Source organism: Rhinatrema bivittatum, chromosome 8 (genome assembly GCF_901001135.1).
Source record: "Rhinatrema bivittatum chromosome 8, aRhiBiv1.1, whole genome shotgun sequence".
NCBI lineage: Eukaryota > Metazoa > Chordata > Amphibia > Gymnophiona > Rhinatrematidae > Rhinatrema > Rhinatrema bivittatum.
In genome coordinates, this window is record NC_042622.1 from 225,810,143 (window position 1) to 225,830,094 (window position 19,952).

General features: G+C 45.9%; 1 protein-coding gene across 2 annotated transcripts in view; it reads right to left on the reverse strand.

Annotated features, from left to right (window-relative positions):
- PLVAP (plasmalemma vesicle associated protein) overlaps positions 1 to 19,591 on the reverse strand; it is a 32,182-nt gene extending 12,591 nt beyond the window's left edge. The window contains exons 1-5 of one of the 2 annotated variants that reach the window (XM_029613803.1): positions 19,092 to 19,590; positions 14,603 to 14,699; positions 10,298 to 10,995; positions 9,533 to 9,584; positions 9,315 to 9,390 (exon numbers count right to left, since the gene is read on the reverse strand). In XM_029613803.1, the coding sequence (XP_029469663.1) occupies positions 9,320 to 9,390; positions 9,533 to 9,584; positions 10,298 to 10,995; positions 14,603 to 14,699; positions 19,092 to 19,469 (1,296 nt within the window). In that variant the 5' untranslated portion in view covers positions 19,470 to 19,590 and the 3' untranslated portion in view covers positions 9,315 to 9,319. Of the gene's footprint in view, positions 1 to 9,314; positions 9,391 to 9,532; positions 9,585 to 10,297; positions 10,996 to 14,602; positions 14,700 to 19,091 lie in introns of both variants that reach the window. The other variant, XM_029613804.1, reaches the window with a different exon arrangement.
- Positions 19,592 to 19,952: the final 361 nt, after the last annotated feature.

Consider the following 19,952-nt stretch of genomic DNA (forward strand, 5'->3'; position numbering starts at 1 on the left):
GGTCAAACGCTTTTTCAGCATCAACTGCTAGTAAAATCGAGGGTGATTGCCTACGTTTGATCCAGTCTACAATATCAACCACCTTGCGTATATTGTCACTCGCCATCCGAGCCGGCACAAATCCCACTTGGTTGTTGTGCATTAGAGTGGGTAAAACAGCTTTCAATCTCTCCGCCAAAATTCTCGCCAGGAGCTTGAGGTCCACATTGATCAAAGATATGGGTCTATAGGACCCGCATAAGGTGGGATCCCCTCCCCGATTTTGCCAAAATAGTTATTCCCGCTATGTTAGCATGGGTTGCAAGGGAGCTATCATCCCTCAAGGAGTTAAACATCTCTGTTAAAGGCTTCACGAGTATATGTGATAATTTTTTAAAGTATGTCCCCGTCATACCATCCAAACCGGGAGTGTTCTGTCCCCAGCAGTGGGTACATGTTTGTGTCTGTATATACTGTACTTAATGGAAGCACCTTTTTGTAACCCATGATAAAAACCTGTGAGCCTTACCTTTAAGGGAGCTGGCCCTTAAGAGACGTTCCCTTCATCCTTTGCTTTCTCTCACTTGGGAGGGGTCTGTATGCCCTCTCAATCTAGCTTGAGTCTTCTTAAGTGCCTTATTGGGACTGCCCTTCATGTTCCCCCCCCTGTGTCACATGGATCCTAGACTCACTACCATTGGATCTCGCCCTCTAGCCTCAGCTTGTGGGGACATTTCCTGTAATCACTTTCCAAGACTGTTAGTCAGTCTCAGCTAAGCTGCTTCAAAGCTAGAAGTGCCTGCAACCTCTGTAATACAATTAGCCTTTTTACATTCCTTCTTATTGCTTTAATTCTAAAGATTAAATCAGCTTCAGAACCCTTTTGTCTTCTCACCCTGAATCCCAAGAAACTCCATCTCCCTTCTCCTGCCTATCTCCAGCTACAAAGATCTCTGCCTGAGGTATATGTGTTTGGAATGCGACAATTGTAAGTAATGGAAAATTATCTGTACGATAAATAATTTCAAACTTAAAAGATCTTTGCCTGAAGACTGATTGGGAAGGAAAGTTAGCTGACTGGAAGAGGGAAACCCGGGGTTTCTGACTGAGCCAGAACAGGGAGACTTTCCCGCTTTTAGCATTTTAATGGCAAATAGCACCTCAGGCTCCCTTATGGGAGCTGTATAAAAAGGATTGCTGTTCTGATGTGAGCGTCTCTAGAGATAAGGTTGTTAAATAATCATCCATATCTGCCTCCAATATAGTCTCGTCAGCTGCATACAGAGTGGCATAGAATTCAGAAAAGCATTTTCTAATATCTTCAGAGGAGGTAACAGTCTGGCCACCTGCAGACTTTATTTTTGCTATATTGTTTTGAACTAATACTGCATGCAAACACCTTGCTAACAGACGGCCTGCCTTGACCCACTGCTCAAAATAGTGTTGTTTAGTTATATCTAAAGCATGGGCGATAGCCTCAGAATCTACTGTCTGAAGGTCTGACCGTGCTAAAGACAACTCACTGAGAGCCTTTGGGCTTTGTGTAGTTTGATGGAGCTGAGTGAGCCGGGCTATCTCCTGCTCCAATTGCACCCTCCTTTTCCCCTTTTGTTGTTTGCAATAAGTAGCTTGGGAAATAATTAAACCCTGTGCAATTGCTTTAGAGCATTCCCAAATCACTGGAGAAGTGTGTGTAAGAGTGGTGTTTAGTTGAAAGTACTCTTGAATGCCCTCCCCTAAACACCGTAAGAAATTGGCATCCTGTAACAATGATTCATTTAACCGCCAAAACCGTACCCCTGGGTGGGCTGTAGCCAACCGCACTACCATCCATACCGGTGCATGATCCATCCATGTAATAGAGTCGATAGTTATCTTGGTTACACTATTCTGAGCCACAGCATTCACCAGAAAAAAATCAATCCTTGGATATGATTGATGTGCATGCAAATAATAAGAGTAACTGCATGAATGGGGATATCTTTGCCTCCAAATATCTTTCAAGTCTCACCGTGTAACAAGAGTTTTAAGAGACCGACGTGCTTGCCGGGATGCAGTGGATACTTGTGATGAATTATCTAGGTTAGGGTTATAGGTGACATTAAATTCTCCCTCGATAATGAGAAACCCCTCTGTTTGTTTTACCAATAAAGCATCAATAGCATCAAAGAAGGGGCCCTGTTCTACATTAGGAGCGTATAAGAGTAACCAAGGTGATAATTTCTGTCCCCAGACGCAACTTTAGAAGAACATATCTCCCTTGAGGATCAGTAACAGAGGCTAGTACTTCATGAATCAAATCCCGATTAAGCAAAATGCCCACACCCGTGTATTTTGTTGCTTTGGAGCTTGCCGAAAGATAGCAATGTGGGAATTGCCGAAATGACAATAAGTGTTCATGCCGTTTATGTAGATGGGCTTCTTGTATCATTACAATGGATGCCCTCTTAGATATAAGCTCATGCTCTAATAGCGTTTTCGGTAATGATTAAGCCCTTTCATATTAATAGATACAATGCGTTCATCCATTGCCATAAGTAAATAACAGAAAAGTCCCCCTAGCGGCAGTGTAATCATCCCCTAAAGACCCCAGACATTTCCCCCTTCTATATAGCTTAAGAGCAAGTCCCACTGGAGAGATCTCCCCACCTCCCTGTACTCATCCCCCATCCCTCCCAAGCAGACTTCCCAACCACCTGCATGGTCATCTCCCCTCTTCGGAGGACCCACGACATCATCAGAGATAGCCACCCCCATGTGACACCCCCCCCCCGGGAACATTCATGAAACATACTAGCTACTGAGCTTTTGAGATATAAAAATTCTAGGAACCATATAGAACAACCATAACAAACCAGCACTCTAGGGACCCCTTAAGTGACCAGCGCAATTTCCCCAGGCAGGTCTGGCTTATCAGTGAGAGCCTGGAAGGAGTCCGCTAAGTGAGATGTAAGAAAGTAAAGAAAGCAAAAGGATCAAAGTTCAATCTTCAGCTCTGGTCCAAAAGAGCCGCTCTCGAGTGTTCCCAGTGTCTCTGTAGCTGCCACCCTCCTTTGCCAACCCTGTGCCAACGAGGCTGGTCATCAATTCTCTGTGATTTAGGCACATTCTTGGAGGGGGTGATGCTGAGTTTAAGGCCAGCCTTGTTCAGGTCTTCTGCTGCCTCGGTTAGAGTTTTTACCCGATTTGTTGATCCGTTCACCGTAAATTGGAGACCAAAGGGAAAGATCCATCGATATCTGATGTTCTCGGCCCTCAGAAGTGCCGACGCCTCCCGCAGATCGTACTTCCACCTCAGCATAGAAGCTGCCAGGTCCTAATAGATACTTATAGCGTGGCCCTCCCAGGCCCAGCTATTTTTCTTTTGAGCTGCTACCAGTATCTGGGTTTTTTGCACATAGCTGTGGAAACAAATGATAATGTCTCTCGGACTAGCATCCAACCTCTGGCCCAAAGTCCTGTGAGCCCGCTCTATTTTAATGGCTCGTGAAGTATCGGCCATCTTGCCAGCTGTAGATTGGCCCTCCTGAAGAATAAAGGTGCACACCTCCTCTGCCACCTCCTGTGCATTCACAAAGTCTGCTGAGTCAGGGACCCCCCTGATCCTAATATTGCACCTTTGGGACCGATTTTCCAAATCTTCCAGTTTATCTTGGAGTGTGGCTACCTCGGTTTCCATTGAGCTGTGTTGTGCCTGTAATTTATTTAAGGCTGCAGCATGATTGTCTGCTCTCACATCCATATCATCCACGCGGTGACCAAGCATTACAAGGTCTTCTCTTAATTCAGTAATGGAAGCCAGCAGTTCTTTCTTATGGGTCTTAAGATTGGCCCTTATTTCATGGAACCAGCCCCTTATTTCATCCCATAGCTGCGGGGTTACTAGGGTAGTTTCTGTTCCACCAACCTGGAACTCTCCGGCACCATCTTGAAAATTTAGTGCGGCAGCGCCCGTAGCGGCCTGCTCCGGCCTGTCAGCTGTGTCATCAGCCAGCTCCGGCGGGTGTTTGCTGAATTTCCCTAAACAAAATCGAAGGGTATTTCCCTGCTTCCAAGGGCTCTTGCTTGCAGGGTCCTTTTTCTTCTCCAAGACTTCTCCCAGACAGCAAAAGAGGGGAAGAAGGGGCAGGACGGAGGAAAGACCCCCTCATCAACAGGAACAAGTGAGAAAAGGGCCACTGACCCTCTGTTCATTCTACTCGACTAAGGAGATATTCTCAGAACAACCTGGCTACTCCTGGGAGCAATCTCTCCACCAGAATCTTGCGACTGCAAGTTTGATACCTCTTCCATCTGCTGAAACAGAGAAATACTGAAATACTGCAGGTGGGAGAGTCCCGTATAAGGCTATTTCCAGCAAAGCTGTCATTCTCTGTCTCCAAAAACCCATGTGTCTGGACTGGACTGGTGGCCTATAAGGAAGGCTAAATTTTCTTTCCTTGAGTCCTACAAGACCAGTTCAGAATCCTACCCAGTTGGCCTGTAACCTGCTCTTCTATTTGTATATACTATTCAGAGTTTCGCAGCTATTGAATGTTAATTGTTTCTAGTTTCAGACCTTCTCTATTAAGAGAATCAAGACTATTCTGGGTTCACCTAAGAGTTTTTTCTTAGGTAGTTAAGAACATAAGAAATTGCCGTGCTGTGTCAGACCAAGGGTCCATCAAGCCCAGCATCCTGTTTCCAACAGTGACCAATCCAGGCCATAAGAACCTGGCAATTACTAGGGATGTGCAGAGCAAATGTTTAAGTTCATATGTCCATATGTCCAAAGAGGGTCCCATTTGCGGTCAATATGGACATAAACAGAATTCAATGAGTTGAGTATATGTCCATATGTGCAAATAAAAATTTAAACCCCTCACCCTCCTTAATCCCCCCCCCCCCCCAAGACTTACCATAACTCCTTGGTGGTCCAGCGGGGTCAGGACGCCATTTCTGACCAACTTTGCAAGGAGCACGTGACGTCGGCGTCACGTCGGAGTGACGCCACGTCAGAGTGATGCGGCGTCACGTGATTCCCCGCGAGTTCCCTCCGGCACCCTCGTTCGGCCCAAAAGGAACTTTTGGCCAGCTTGGGGGGGCCTCCTGACCCCCCCAAGCTGGCCAAAAGTTCCTTTTGGGCCAAACGAGGATCCCGGAAGCGTCCCCGCGGGGAATCACGTGACGTCGGCGCCACGTCAGAGTGACGCGGCGTCACGTGATTCCCCGCGAGTTCCCTCCGGCACCCTCGTTCGGCCCAAAAGGAACTTTTGGCCAGCTTGGGGGGGCCTCCTGACCCCCCCCCCCAAGCTGGCCAAAAGTTCCTTTTGGGCCGAACGAGCGTTCCGGCGCGAACCCGCGGGGAATCACGTGACGCCGCGTCACTCCGACGTGGCGCCAACGTCACGTGCTCCTCGCAAAGAATTTCAGAAATGGCGTCCTCACTCCTCGCTGGATCACCAGGGAGTTGTGGTAAGTCTTTGGGGGGGGATTAAGGAAGGTGAGGGGTTTAAATTTTTATTTTGGATCAACAATCGCGATTTTCAACTTATTCAACATAGCTATGTTGAATAAGTTGGAAATCCGATCGTTTATGTCTCATCACTTTTTTAAGTTAAAAAAAAAAAAAAAGTAGCGTTTTACATTTATGTTCAATACGAATGCACACCCCTAGCAATTACCCAAACACCAAGAAGATCGCATACTACTGATGCAATTAATAGCAGTGGCTATTCCCTAAGTAAACTTGATTAATAGCAGTTAATGGACTAATCCTGCAAGACCTTATCCAAACCTTTTTTGAACCCAGCTACACTAACTGCACTAACCACGTCCTCTGGCAACAAATTCCAGAGCTTAATTGTGCGTTGAGTGAAAAATAATTTTCTCCGATTAGTTTTAAATGTGCTACTTGCTAACTTCATGGAATGCCCCCTAGTCCTTCTATTATTTGAAAGTGTAAATAACCAAGTCACATCTACTCATTCAAAACCTCTCATGATCTTAAAGACCTCTATCATATCCCCCCTCAGCCGTCTCTTCTCCAAGCTGAACAGCCCTAACCTCTTCAGCCTTTCCTCATAGGGGAGCTGTTCCATTCCCTTTATCATTTTGGTTACCCTTCTCTGTACTTTCTCCATCGCAACTATATCTTTTTTGAGATGCGGCGACCAGAATTGTACACAGTATTCAAGGTGCGGTTTCACCATGGAGCGATATAGAGGCATTGACATTTTCCGTTTTATTAACCATTCCCTTCCTAATAATTCCTAACATTCTATTTGCTTTTTTGACTGCTGCAGCACACCGAGCCGATGATTTCAAAGTATTATCCACTATGATGCCTAGATCTTTTTCCTGGGTGGTAGCTCCTAATATGGAACCTAACATCGTGTAACTACAGCAAGGGTTATTTTTCCCTATATGCAACACTTGCACTTGTCCACATTAAATTTCATCTGCCATTTGGATGCCCAATCATCCAGTCTTGCAAGGTCCTCCTGTAATGTATCATAATCCACTTGTGATTTAACTACTCTGAATAATTTTGTATCATCTGCAAATTTGATAACATCACTCGTCTTATTCCTTTCCAGATCATTTATATATATATTGAAAAGCACCGGTCCAAGTACAGATCCCTGAGGCACTCCACTGTTTATTTTTTCCACTGAGAAAATTGACCATTTAATCCTACTCTCTGTTTCCTGTCTTTTAGCCAGTTTGTAATCCATAAAAGGACATCGCCTCCTATCCCGTGACGTTTTAGTTTTCTTAGAAGCCTCTCATGAGGGACTTTGTCAAACGCCTTCTGAAAATCCAAATACACTACATCTACTGGTTCACCTTTATCCACATGTTTATTAACTCCTTCAAAAAAATGAAGTAGATTTGTTAGGCAAGACTTCCCTTGGGTAAATCCGTGTTGACTTTGTTCCATTAAATCATGTCTTTCTATATGCTCTGTGATTTTGATCTTTAGAATAGTTTCCCCTATTTTTCCTGGCACTGAAGTCAGGCTCACTGGTCTGTAGTTTCCCAGATTGCCCCTGGAGCCCTTTTTAAATATTGGGGTTACATTGGCAACTCTCCAGTCTTCAGGAACAATAGATGACTTTAATGATAGGTTACAAATTTTAACTGATAGATCAGAAATTTCATTTTTTAGTTCCTTCAGAACCCTAGGATGCATACCATCTGGTCCAGGTGATTTGCTACTCTTTAGTTTGTCAATCTGGCCTACTACATCTTCCAGGTTCACAGTGATTTTGTTCAGTTCGTGTGACTCATCACCCTTGAAAACCATCTCCGGAACTGGTATCTCCCCAACATCCTCATTAGTAAACACAGAAGCAAAGAATTCATTTAGTCTTTCTGCAATGGCCTTATCTTCCCTAAGAGCCCCTTTAGTTGATGGTTTAGCTATGATAGAGGAATAACGAAATGCTGCAGGTGGCACAGTTACTTATCAAGGCTGCTTCCAGCAAAGCTTTCTCTTTCTCTATTTGCTGGTAGGGGAGAGAACCCCAAGTATATGGACAGTAAGGAATCCTATTTTATGTGCAGAAAGCATAGTTTATCTGCACAAAGGTTTTCTGCACAGAAAATATAATTTATGCACAGAAAAATGTTTTCAGTGCAGAAAGCATTTTTGTGTGCATAAATCATATTTATGTGTGGAAAACAGGCTTGCTTTGAACAAAGCATGGTCTCTGAGCATAAAATACAGACTGTAGATCCCAGTACTGGAAGTCCAGCTTCTGCCTGTAGCCTAATATTAGCCCTGAAAACGTTATTCCATCTTAGACTAGGAGTTTCCAGCGCTAAGAAACACAAGGTAAGCCAGCACACCTATCTGTAGTGGAGGCAATAGATAATGCCATCATTAGCAAGGAATTTCCATGCAAGGGTGCTAACCTAAATGCAGGGTTGTGCGCACAAGGGTTTTGTGAGAAAAACTCCTTGATGCTTCAGCAGTAAAGTCTGCGCAAAAAAAACATGCACAGCTGAGGTTTAAAGGGTGAGCTCTGCCGAATGCATTTTTTTTTTTTACATCGGCATCTTAGAAATATACGTACTCTGGGGACAGGGAAATAAATGGCTGACTGGTCAGGCAACTTGGAATATAAATAATGAAAAAAAACCCCACTGCTTACACCTTTTCTTAAGACAATTTTTATAGAGTGGAGGCTTAGCCTAGGGGTTAGAGCAGTGGCCTGGGAACTCGGGAAGCCTGCATTCAAATCCCATTGCTGCTCCTTGTGACCTTGCACAAGCAACTTTGCCCTCCGTTGTCTCAGGTGCAAACTTACAGGCACTGTGTTCTGGTCTTAATGCACAGATTACACATTTTTTTTTTTTTTTTTACATCTCCCTGATGCAGTAAGCTAATGGCATGCTAATGCATCCGGAGTTTAAAAAAAAAAGAACGCCTGACAGGACAACGTGCGTTCGGCACAGGCCAAACGCACGTTTTTACGCAGGAAGGGGGAAGGCGGTGCTATGGCTGCCAGGAGAGAATACTTATCCAGCTAAATGGCAGCCACCGCCACATAGCCAGATAAGTACTGGCTTATCCAACTAATAGCAGCAAACCACTGCCAGGTGATTCCCCCTCCCCACCCCCACCCCCTTTTTTTGAGTTTTAAGTGCCAGCGCAGTAGCGCTGGAAACTCACCTCCAGGTCAAAGATGGAGTTAAGTTTCCAGCCCTAAGAAAACCCGAGTTGGGCCGATGCACCTCTCTGCAGTGAGGCGGCCTACTTAATACCCTCACGTGCATGGGATTTCCAGGGCTCCCCATTTTGGAAGGCACATTTTCTGCACGTAAGACTCCTGGCTGCGTTGGCGGTAAGTCTTCCGTGCAGAAAATGTGCTTTGAATTGCAGGTAAAATGGTGCATTTGGCCTGAATGTACCTTTCTGCTTTGCCCTGTTAGGTTGTCAGCCTTTCTAACAGGCACGGCCACCCCTGGGGTCCTCCAGGGCCATAACCAGGCCTGGTTTTTCAGGAGCTCCACAATGGCGATGCACGGGATAGGTCTGCATGCAATGAAGGCAATGCCTGCAGCTCTATCTCCCACATATTCCCATGGATATCCTGAAAAGCAGGCCTGTTTGTGACTCTTGAAGACCACCCCTGTCACCTAGGGTTAGGGAAATACCTGAATGTAATCTGCTTTGAAGTGCCTGAAAGGTGAATGTAAAAAAAATAAATAAATAAAAATATATGCTGATTACACCTGTAAATACAGGCCTTTTTTTTTTTTTTTTAAACAGCACCACCAGAGACACTTGCAGTGACAAAAAAAACCCAAAAACCCCCCAGAAAATTCCAGGCTCTTGTGAACCTTACATTTGCTACACGGGAGGGACTCCCTGCTGCGGTCTTCCAAGGTTCTGAAGCTGTTTGCTTAGTTCTTCAAAAGAACCTAAAAGGAATCAAAACATTGGCACAATTAATGACAGGAATTTCCTTTTCTCTCCTCTCTCCCCCCCCGACCCTTTCATCGTCAGTCTGACCCTGCAAAGCGTGGCCGGAGCCCCTTCTGCCCCGGGCACGACGACACTCACCCCCGGAGCTTGGGACTGACCCGGGGTTCCTCGGGTTTGGGTTGCACGGAACCTGTGAATGACAGAGAAAGCTCGGTTACGGGAGCACGCGGAGACACGACCAGTGCATAAGGCTTCTCTGCTTCCCTCGCAAAGTAGGCTAAATATGGGGGGGGGGCAGTCTGGGCCTGTGTGTGCCAATGATGGGGTCATGACCCTTCAGTTCTTGGGTACTTCGAAAGGGAGGTCGTTTCGTGGAAAACATTAACTGCTTCTTTTACAGAAGTTCCTTTACTAATTAAACTGTGGGTTGCATTTTTACTAAAATCATTACAAAACAAACGAAGTAGAAGTAATCACTTTGCAGGAAACAAGAGTTTCCTGATTGGCTGCAATGCTGATTATTAATGACACAGGAGCCGCTGGGGCAGCTGATCCCCTCCCCCCCTCTCCACGAGACTTAGCAGAAGGTTCATCCTGTGATGGTTAGCATGAGGTCACTTTCTTTTTTTTTTTTTTTCCTGATTATCCCCTCCTGCAGGACCTCCTTTCCTCTCTCCCGTGCCCCAGCAGTGCACGTATTCCCACTTTTCACCCATAAATAGACCAAGCATTGTAGGGGAACCTAAGTGGAGAGAGCAGGGCGCGCAGCTCTGACGCTGAAGTATTTCCCATACCATTCAGACCTTGCCACTAGGGTCCCTGCGCTGGGAATGCCCTGCAGAGTCTCTAATCCCCGAGCCTCTGGACCTTTGCTCTGAACAACGATGCCTGGAGTGTACATACCCGGAACCTCTGGCATCGGTCCAATTCGTTGACCTTTGCCCCCAGCTGGGCTCTGACGGTGCCCAGGGTCTGACTCTTCTCCTCCAGCTCCTGGGCCAGGCTTTCTTTCTCCTTCGTCAGCTTCTGCTTTTCCTCATAGATCCTCTTCACCTCGGCGTCCCAGCTTTTGCGGATGGCCTCCAGTGCCCTCTGGTGCTCCTGAGCCATGGTGGTCCTGGTCTTCTCACACTCCCTCAGCTTCTCTTCGCTTCGAAGGTTCTTGGCATGGAGAAAGCTGTTTTCCATCAGTTTGGAGCTGATCTGGTCCTCCAGGCTCTTCAGTTGCTCATTGACCTTGTTTAGGACCAGCTCAGATAGTTGGGAGTAGCTTTCCTTGAGTTTGAATATGTCCAACCTGGAGCTGTCTAGAGGCAGAGCCCTCTCCACGGCACTGGTGATGGTCTGGCGGAGGTTCTGCAGCTCCTCGCTGAACTTCTTCTCAACGCTAGCGCAGCTCCCCTGGAATTTTTCCAGCTGCGTTTTCAGGTCGTTTCTCTCATTCCGCAAGTCGATCATCTGCAGACGGTAGAACTCCCGATCCGAGTCTGCTGCACGCATCTTCTGTGTCAAGTCTGCCGTGGTCTCTGAGCAATTCTTTCGAAATTTGTGAAACTCCAGCTCCAAGTGATTCCTTTCCTCCTTGATCCGAAATTTTTCCACTGCAGATCAAGAGCAAAAGGGACTTCTGTTAGGAAGGCTGGGGATACTAATATATTATCTTTATAAGCAGACATTATATATAACACCTCGGGTAGTTTTATTTTGGTCCAATAAAAAAGTATTAATCAATATCCTGAAATACTAAGTGTGTCTCAGTGGGAGTCAAGGTGCAACAAATATTCCTTCCATCGAAGCTTCGACATGTCCTGCAAATTGTCACTGGAAGGAAAACCTGTTTAGCTATGTTATTTTGTTATAACTTGGCTTTCTGAGTATTTTCGTTTATAATGCTTATATCAGGATACTGTGTGATGACTCCTCCAACTCTCAGCACTTTCCTGTTCTAGGGCTGTTCATGCAATTATGCTGTGTTATATGTTATGCATTATCCTATGTCACGAGATCTCCACCATGTGTTCCTATTTTATAGGATGTGTTATGCATGACATGTTCTGTGTTATGTATTGTACGTTATATTTTATGCTGTGTGATATTCATGTGATCTGTTCCGAGTTATGCCCCAGTGACTGGTCATGCCAGAAATGTCTGTTGTCATTGAGGGGATTCTCTGTAGACAGATCCAGGGCCATTGCTTCCATTAGGAAATTTAGGCAGTCATCAAGAGCAGCAAACTCACATGGCTGCTAGTGGAGTCCATCAGCTTGAGAATAGGAAGAAGCCAGAACTGCTGGATTAGAAGGGAAGAGTGAAGGAAATGCATGCTGAGTGAGTGGGGGCAGGAGGGGCTTGAAAGAAAGAAAGAATGTATTGGTCGCATGAAGGAGAGAGAGAGAGAGGTGCTGGGTGGGTGGAGGGTGGCAAGTGAGTATGTTGGGGTAGTGGGGGGCAAGAGGAGTAGGCAGGGGATGGAGAGAGTGAGAGTGTTGTGTGTTGAACAAGGGAGGGGTGGAGAGAGTGTGTGTGTGTGCTGAGCGGGTGCTTGAGGCAGAGAAAGCGAGAAGTTGCTGAGCAGTTGGTAAGGTGGAGAGAGAACGTGCTGGGTGCATGAGACTGGGGCAGAGGCTGCTGGTACTGCAGAAAGAGAGCGAGGAGCTTGGGGGGGAATGCTGGACCTGGAGTGGAGAGGAGAAGAAGAGACGCTGGCTTAGGGGAAGAGAGCGGATGCTGAGCATTATGAGAAGGAGGCAAAGAGAGGGCTATGCTGGGCAGAGGGGGTAAGGGAAGAGTCTGAGGGGTGGTGATCAATGCTATCAAAGAAGGAAGCTCTGCGCTGGAGCCCATGTTAGCAGGAGGAGGGAATGCGATGTTGGAGCTGCCACAAGTAGATAAGACAGAGAGGAGGAGTGACCAGACCAAAGGTTTGCCTAGGGCACCTAATACCCTTGCACCAGCCTGGACAGATCTAACAGGCCTTTTCTGTTGATTGCTAATTTTTAATGTTAATATTAAGTTCTAGTCCTGGCCCCCGAAATCCTGAGACAAGAGTAAAAAAAAAGTGTGCTGAACTTCAATGCATATTTTCTGTACTCATGAACTAAAAAAAGAGTTAGTACGCTAATGCTATGCTACTGTATTGGGAGTTTAACAGAAACCTGCTGACCTGAAAATGTGTGCACATAAACGTAAAAGTATGATTTATGCACACACAACCTGGTTTATGCGCATGAACAATCCGTGCTCAAAGCATGTTCTCTGTGCATTACGGCATAGGTGCAGAACATCTGCTTTCTGTATAAATCCCAGGTTTAGCCCTGTACACTTTACTCCGCCTCTGACCGGGAGTTACATTTTCAGTACTAAGAAAACATGAAATAAGCGTAGGCACCTCTCTGCCCTGGGGAGTAATAGCGAATGCCTTGATTTACATGAGGGATAATCATTTGTGTGCACAGTTTTTAATGTGCACTGAATGTGTTAAATCGTGAGTAGAGTGCACACAAAAATATGCATGCACACAACTGAGGGCAACTCGGTCCAGAGGATGGCCACTAAAATGGTCAGTAGCCTTTGTTGTAAAGTGTATGGGGACAGACGTAAAGATCTAAAACACATGCCCTAGAACAGTGGTTCTCAACCCTGTCCTGGGGTCCCCCCCCAGCCAGTCGGGTTTTCAGGATATCCACAGTGAATATGCATGAGAGAAAATTTGCATGTTATGGAGGCAGTGTATGCAAATTTTCTCTCATGCATATTCATTGTGGATAACCTGAAAACCCGACCAACTGGGGGGGGGGGGGGGGGGTCCCCAGGACAGGGTTGAGAACCACTGCCCTAGAAGAAGGAGTGACATGATAGAGACATTTAAATACCTCGGAGGTTATCGGTGCACGAGAGGTGGGTCTCTTTCACAGAAAGGAGAATGGAACAAGGGGGGGGGAGGGTCACGGGATGAGACTGATGATTAATCAAAGTATTTCTTTACAGAGAAGGTGGTGGATGCATGGAACGGCCTCCCAGGGGATGCGGTGGAGTCAAAGACAGTATCTGATTCAGGAAAGCATGGGATAAGCACAGAAGATCTCTGAGGGGAGTGGAAGGGGTTGTAGAGTTGAGCAGGAGTGTGGCTGGGCAGACTAGATAGGCCATGCAGTCTTTTTCTGCCATCACATTTGTATGTTTCGGTTCCATCAGGCATCCCCTGTTTGTCACTATGTCAGTGCTTTGGTTTTTTCCACCGGAAGCAATGCTCCCAAATGGTCATTCTTCCATGCTTTAGATAACACCAGCTCTAAACATGGGCACAGGAGAGCGTGCCGACCCACGCTTGCCGTGTGTGAGTCAGAAAGAAGCTGGCCTGCCGACTGAAGAAAGATTTTTATTACACATTGTCTCTGTAGTACTAGGACCATTAAAAAGAGGAGGAAGGGCTTAGGACTTTCTAGATTAGCTAAAGAAGCAAAGCAGCTCTGGGCGACACTAGGACCCAACTAGGAAACCAAACACTAGAGGAAGGAAATCCAGAATCCTTCTTTTGGGAGCACGGAAAGACATTTTAACAGTTCTTCTGGCTGTCTCTCGGGGAGGCACACGCCTTTCTGCCCCGTGTATCCGGAATGACTCAAGACGTCTTGCCTCTTCTGTAGTTGAGTTAATAGGAGCAAAGAGGAGAGGCACTGCTCCTCGCTGGAAAAATATTGTAGACATGTTGGCTGCCCTGAAAGTGGATCCTTTTAAACTAAATTTCTCTGGATTCTGAGAGAGAGGAGTGACAGCACTGGCCGCATCACTGAGCCAGATGGATGGAAAATCACTGGGGGCCTCCCTCAGCCTGAACCATTTTCAGGTATATAAAGGAACCTGTCGGTCTGAATAAGGGACACTTTTTCTGGGAATCAAACAAGGCCGCTGGGGACCCAAGTTCTGGAGGTTTTGGTCAATCCTGGTTTTGGACAGACTAACCCGAAGACCCACAGCTCTCTTCCCAAGACTTGGACGGGTGGTTAGGGGCTAATGCCCCTTATTGCCCAGATCACTGTCAGTCCACTCTTGCATCCCAGTGCATGGTGGGAATTGTAATCTCCCATTTGACACCAGGACTGCAGGGGCTGGAATGCATCAGGAGAGGAAGCGCAGGCATGACCTAGACTCTAGGTCCCAGGGCAGCTCCGCTCCCCTGCGAGCCCTCCCCAGGGATAAGCCTCTTACCATAGCAGGTCACATTCATAGTGCTGAGGTTGTTGTTGCAGTGCTTGAGTTCCATCATGGCTGCAGTGCACTGTTGCAATAAACGGTTCAACTGTATCTGCAAAGACAGAGAACAGGAAAATTGCACAACCATGCTCAAGCTGAGAGGCGAAACAAACATTCCCATTATCCAGACTGGGGAAGGGGCTTCAGATGCCCCAGACATGAAGGGTGTTTTATAAGGTCACCAGATGGCTCTAGGTCATCAGAGTCAGGCCAGTCTGGGATCTACATTGTGTCCGCTATAGATTTATACTTTGATCTCTCAAAGAAAAGCAGGAATTAAACATCCTGCGATAAAAGCAGGACTGGCTCAGCCTGGCTCAGCAACTTACAAAATCCCCAAGCTGATCGATAAGGGAGCTGAAGGAACTGGCCTCGAAACTTCATAGGATTGGATCTTGGGGCTGCAAATGTCACTTTCTTTTGTTTTTGTTTTTTTAAACTTTATTTTTATCAGCATTTCAAATATACAGACAGCAATAGCAAGTCACGGAAAACACAAGAATGGTACATAGTTACCATGATACCAGCAAAATCGAGCTGCCCCGCACCGAACCATTTCTTGACTTACAATGAAATCGGAGGGAGAATCGTTACAGAAAGAGCAATACATAACATTCAAAATAATAAGTAAGGAGGCGGATGCAGATTATATTTCATTCTACGGCTACTACTTGGTTGGCTTCACCAGAGGGGTTGATAGGAGTTCAACAAAAAAAACAAACCAAAAACCCAATTGAGAAGGCTAAAAAAAAAAATATATATATCTGACATTATCAATCTTCATCACACATTTGCAGGGAAATCGTACAAATATCTGAGCACCCAACTGTCGTGAGCAAGGACATAAAGCCAGGATCCTGATCAGATGCTGCTGTGTTGCTCTAGATATATCCGGATAGATCCAGATCTTTTGGCCCAGGTATAAGGAACCCTCTATTGCGCAGGAAAATTCTGAGAACATAGACCCGGTCAGAGGAAAAAAACAAAGTTAACCAAAAGGGCTCCCCTCTCTTCAATCTGAGCCTCGGCAGATGTTTCCAAAACTTGCTAGCATAGGATTGGATCTTGGGGCTGCAAATGTAACTTTCTAAAAGTAACGTATTCCAGTTCTTTCTTTTTCATGAGCTTTGTAATCTTCAATAGAAACCCTAAAATGTAGTAGTGTATCATGGGGTTTCGGTTCAGCATCACAGACTCATTATAACTTTGACCTATGTAATGATTAGACTTCTCTGCCTGTCTCCGCCATGTTAGAGAGACCTTTCTAAATCTCCTACAGTCTGAACAAGGGTTGCTTTTCCCTGGCTACTGGAAGCCACTTTCACCAGAGCTGCTGTGCTAGAAATTTCAAATCATTAGCTGCACAGTTCTTCTTGTTAATTGATTATTGAAAGATGACCTACTTTGTTCTATATAGTGTTTGTATTTTGAATGTACTTTATTGAACACCCCTTTGATTTGTATAAGATGTAGTATTTGAAAACAATAAAACTAAACTAAACATATACTGCTGGTGGAAGGTCTGTCGTCCAGTTGAACATAATGCATCTTTTGGCTGATATTAAAGAAAGGTGCAGAGGTGTCACCGAAAGACATTCCTAGGAAAGAGCAGCAATCTGCATGTTTCCTCTGTCTAGGACCAGTTGATTTACGTTCCAGTTCTGGCTCTCCCTCTTTTTCTCATTTTCCAGGTTTGCGTGTTGCGGGATCTGTGCGTCATGCTCCAAAAAAACCCAGACCCGTGCTGTCTTTCCGGGCCAGTTATTCCACCCAAAATTGTCCGTTAGGAATCATATTTAAAGAAGAAAACCAATTAAAATGTGTTTTGCCTTTTTGTGTGTTTCCTACAGGTGCTCAAGTGGGTACGTGGCTAAACCACGCTTCTGAACAGTGCAATGGCGCGCGCCCTTATACCCCCTGCCAGAGGGACACACATCGTCTGCTCTGGAATAGATGGGGGGGGGGGGGGGGGAGATTCCAGGGAGGGGGGGTGCATGCACTTAGATGCCATTTTGCTTTTGTCGGGTTTTTTTTTTTGACAGACCGCTACACTAATTAACATTTAGAAAGGTGAGGGGTTTTGTATCTCTGCACGTTAAGCAATTAAGAGAACCAAAGTTCCAGCGAGGAACAGGCAGTGATTAGTGAGTTATTGTACAGAAAAAAGGAAGTCCGTTTTCTCTCTCGTCACTAAAGGATCATCGCCAAAAGACCTTGTGCGCCTCTTCCGAACTCTGTTCGTGTGCGGCCATACGCACATATCCGTGGGCGCACGGTAGTTTGCCACAGTGTTTTATAGCCTTGCGTGCAGACGATAAGTGCAGGTTAGGAAATATGAATAGCTATGCGTGCACACATGCTGGCTTATCTAAAAACCACGAGCCAAGCAAGTTTGGACTTATCCAGATAAATGCTTTTCCAGAAAGGAGAGCCTGTGTCATCAGAGGGTCTCTCCCCACCCCCACCCCCTCCCCCACAGCCGCCTCTGAGGGCTGCTGCTACTTAGCTGGATAAGTCAGAATATAGCCGGACAAGTGCCGATACTTATCCAAATAAGTTTAAATTTGTCCATCTACGTAGTGGAGACGGTGCTACTTAGCCGGATAAGCATGCGCAACTCCTATATCTGCCTTCCTATAATTTTACAAGGCTATGCACGTGGATTTGAATGGCGTTAATTGGACGCTTTTTCCCCTCCTCCCCCATAAGTCGGCTTTTACACCTCGTAAGTCTGGGGATTTCATAACAAGCACACGGGGGAAGAAATAACCAGTTTTACCAACGAGTCTACCAGTTTGCCCAGTCCATCTGCCGCTCGTTAAGACCTTCCTGCGTCTTCAACCTTAAGCCTCCCCCCATTGCAATCAGACCCTTTCCTCTGTTAGTTTCTCACTGTTACGGTGTTTACGATCACTTACACCCGACACTGAGCCAAAGTAAATCTGCACAAGTAAAAAAAGAGTTATGCAGGGCGTTTTGGCAGGTTTTAAATACAGCGACTTAGGCGCGCACGTGTCGGCCCCGACCCGGCCAGCCCCTTTCTCCCACGTGCGATTTTGCTTGTGGTCCCTGAAGCAGGCGCATGTGTTGCCATTTTTAAAGCAGCATGTACTCGCGTGCGGGCCGTTTTACGTGCGCGGGACTCTTTTTTTTTTTTTGCGCACGCCCCTCCTTTTGAAAATCTACCTCTCTGCGAGAGCCTCTTCCGCCGATGAGCCTAGTGTCGGCAGCTTCCCTTTTACACAGAGCTACAAGGCGCTGCTAACGCATTAAAAGGCCAGCACCTGCTTTTTTTGTACACATCAGAACATCCCCCCTCTAGTATCGATCCTGGGAAGTGTGGAAAGTTAGCAAAGTCAACGCTGATAGAAAATTGTGCCAGTTTTTATGCCCCGACATCTTAATGTGCTGGCAGTGTCTTACTCGTGAAACATTCTCTCTTATTATTTGATTGATTAATTCATTAAATGGATTTATATCCCACCTTTTAGAATACATAATTTACTCATGTGGGTCACAGCATATTATGGGTTACAGCTCTCCCTTCGGTGTGTTCCTCGACCCCTGCATACTACCACCTCTTAAGTTTTCCCCCCATCCCTGGCTTTTACCCCTCCCTTGGAAACTGATTAAGAACGCTGTCTCCTGGTACATTGTATTGTATTATAGTTGTCGTATTCATTGTTATGCTCCTCAGCATTATTTACAGTTCCTGTTACTGTAAATGCCTATGATACCCCAATATTTAGCTCCGGGTCTTAAAACTTATAGATCTTAACACACTTATCCCCCTTATATTTCTGTTTTGTTACTTGCCATTCAATTGTTATTTGTAAGGGCCACGCCCAAAAGTTATTTGTTTTTATGTAAAACCGATACGATGTGCAAACGGCTGTCGGTATAGAAGAGACTCTAAATAAATAAATAAATAAATAAATAAATAAAAATAAATTATAAAAACTTTTGGCTTACAAACCTAGCCACTTGTAGCTTCATATTTCAAGGGAGTAGCAGATTTGAATAGCAACCGAATCTCAATGCAAATTGACAACCCAGTAACTAAAATAAAGTGAAGAGCACCTTTAGGCATAAATCTTAATAGTCTTCGGCCATGGCTAAGCTCTAATCGACACTGAAATCCTAGAGACTGACTTGCAATAAATAGCATCGTCCAAAGTCTCAGGAGCTGCAGGAGCAGCAGCATTGCTTAAGTTGTTCAGGAGAAAACGCCAAACCATTTTCTGGTTAGTCCATTTCATGGTTTAGCATTTGAAAGGCTTGATAAAATAGCCAGACTTTTCGTTCTACAGTTGCCTCATAGGTAGGATGATGCAGGCACCTGATTAGCTGATGTCCTAGTTAAAACCTATAAGACAAGGTGTGCAAAGAACTGTCTGACATGCTCGGGAAAAGCAGGGAGAGAGAGAGATGAGAGCAGGCTCACAATTTGCAGCTGGCAGATGTGGACACTCTGGCTGCAGTTCACCAGCTCTCTCTGGGTGGACTGGTACAGGGCGAAATAGCGGTTCCTCTCGCCGGTGGTGAGGTTCAGCTTCCTGGACAGGTTGTCGTTTTCAGCTCGGAGGTGCGAGATGGTCTTGTGGAGCTCGGTGGCCCTCTTCTCCATCAGCTCCAGCTGCGACTTGGTGGCACCATGGGCATTGCCGTACACCATGAAGAGGACCAGCCCCAGGATAATCAGAAACTGGATGAGTGACGTGAAGAGGAAGAAATACTTCAGGTAAAAGCCGCAGTTCTTCTGCCTGGAATTGAGCATGTCTTTCGATTCCAGCCCGAATTTTGTCATAGCATAGCTATCCATGGCAGGGAGCGCGCACGTGTGTGTGCCGAGGCAGCTCAGATGGGGGCTTGCAGGACTAATACTGCTGCTGGTTACTGACGGGAGAAGATAATGTACAGGGTGGGGCCAACCGGGGACAAGCATAGTTTATTCCCTGTGTCTGAGTGTTTATATTCCTCTCTTTAATCCTTCCCCTCTACTGGCTCCATCCTGGAAATCAGGATGCCACGGTTTCCTCCAGGTCATCATAACAAAGCTGCTGGAGTGAGGGCTATTGTTAAACCATTAATGGACGGGACACATTTTCATTGTTTCGTGCCAAACCTTCTGTTTGTGCTTCTTCTCGGCAAACTTTTCCTCCTTCTGGTAAGAGCCTCTCAGTTTAAAGGACTTGAAGTCAGTAAAGGAGGATGAATGAGGCAGGGACAGGAGAGGAGAAGCCATGGTAGGAAGAAATCAGTCTGAAGTTGGGAGGGCGATGCCACTGAGTGGTCTTTGGAGGTG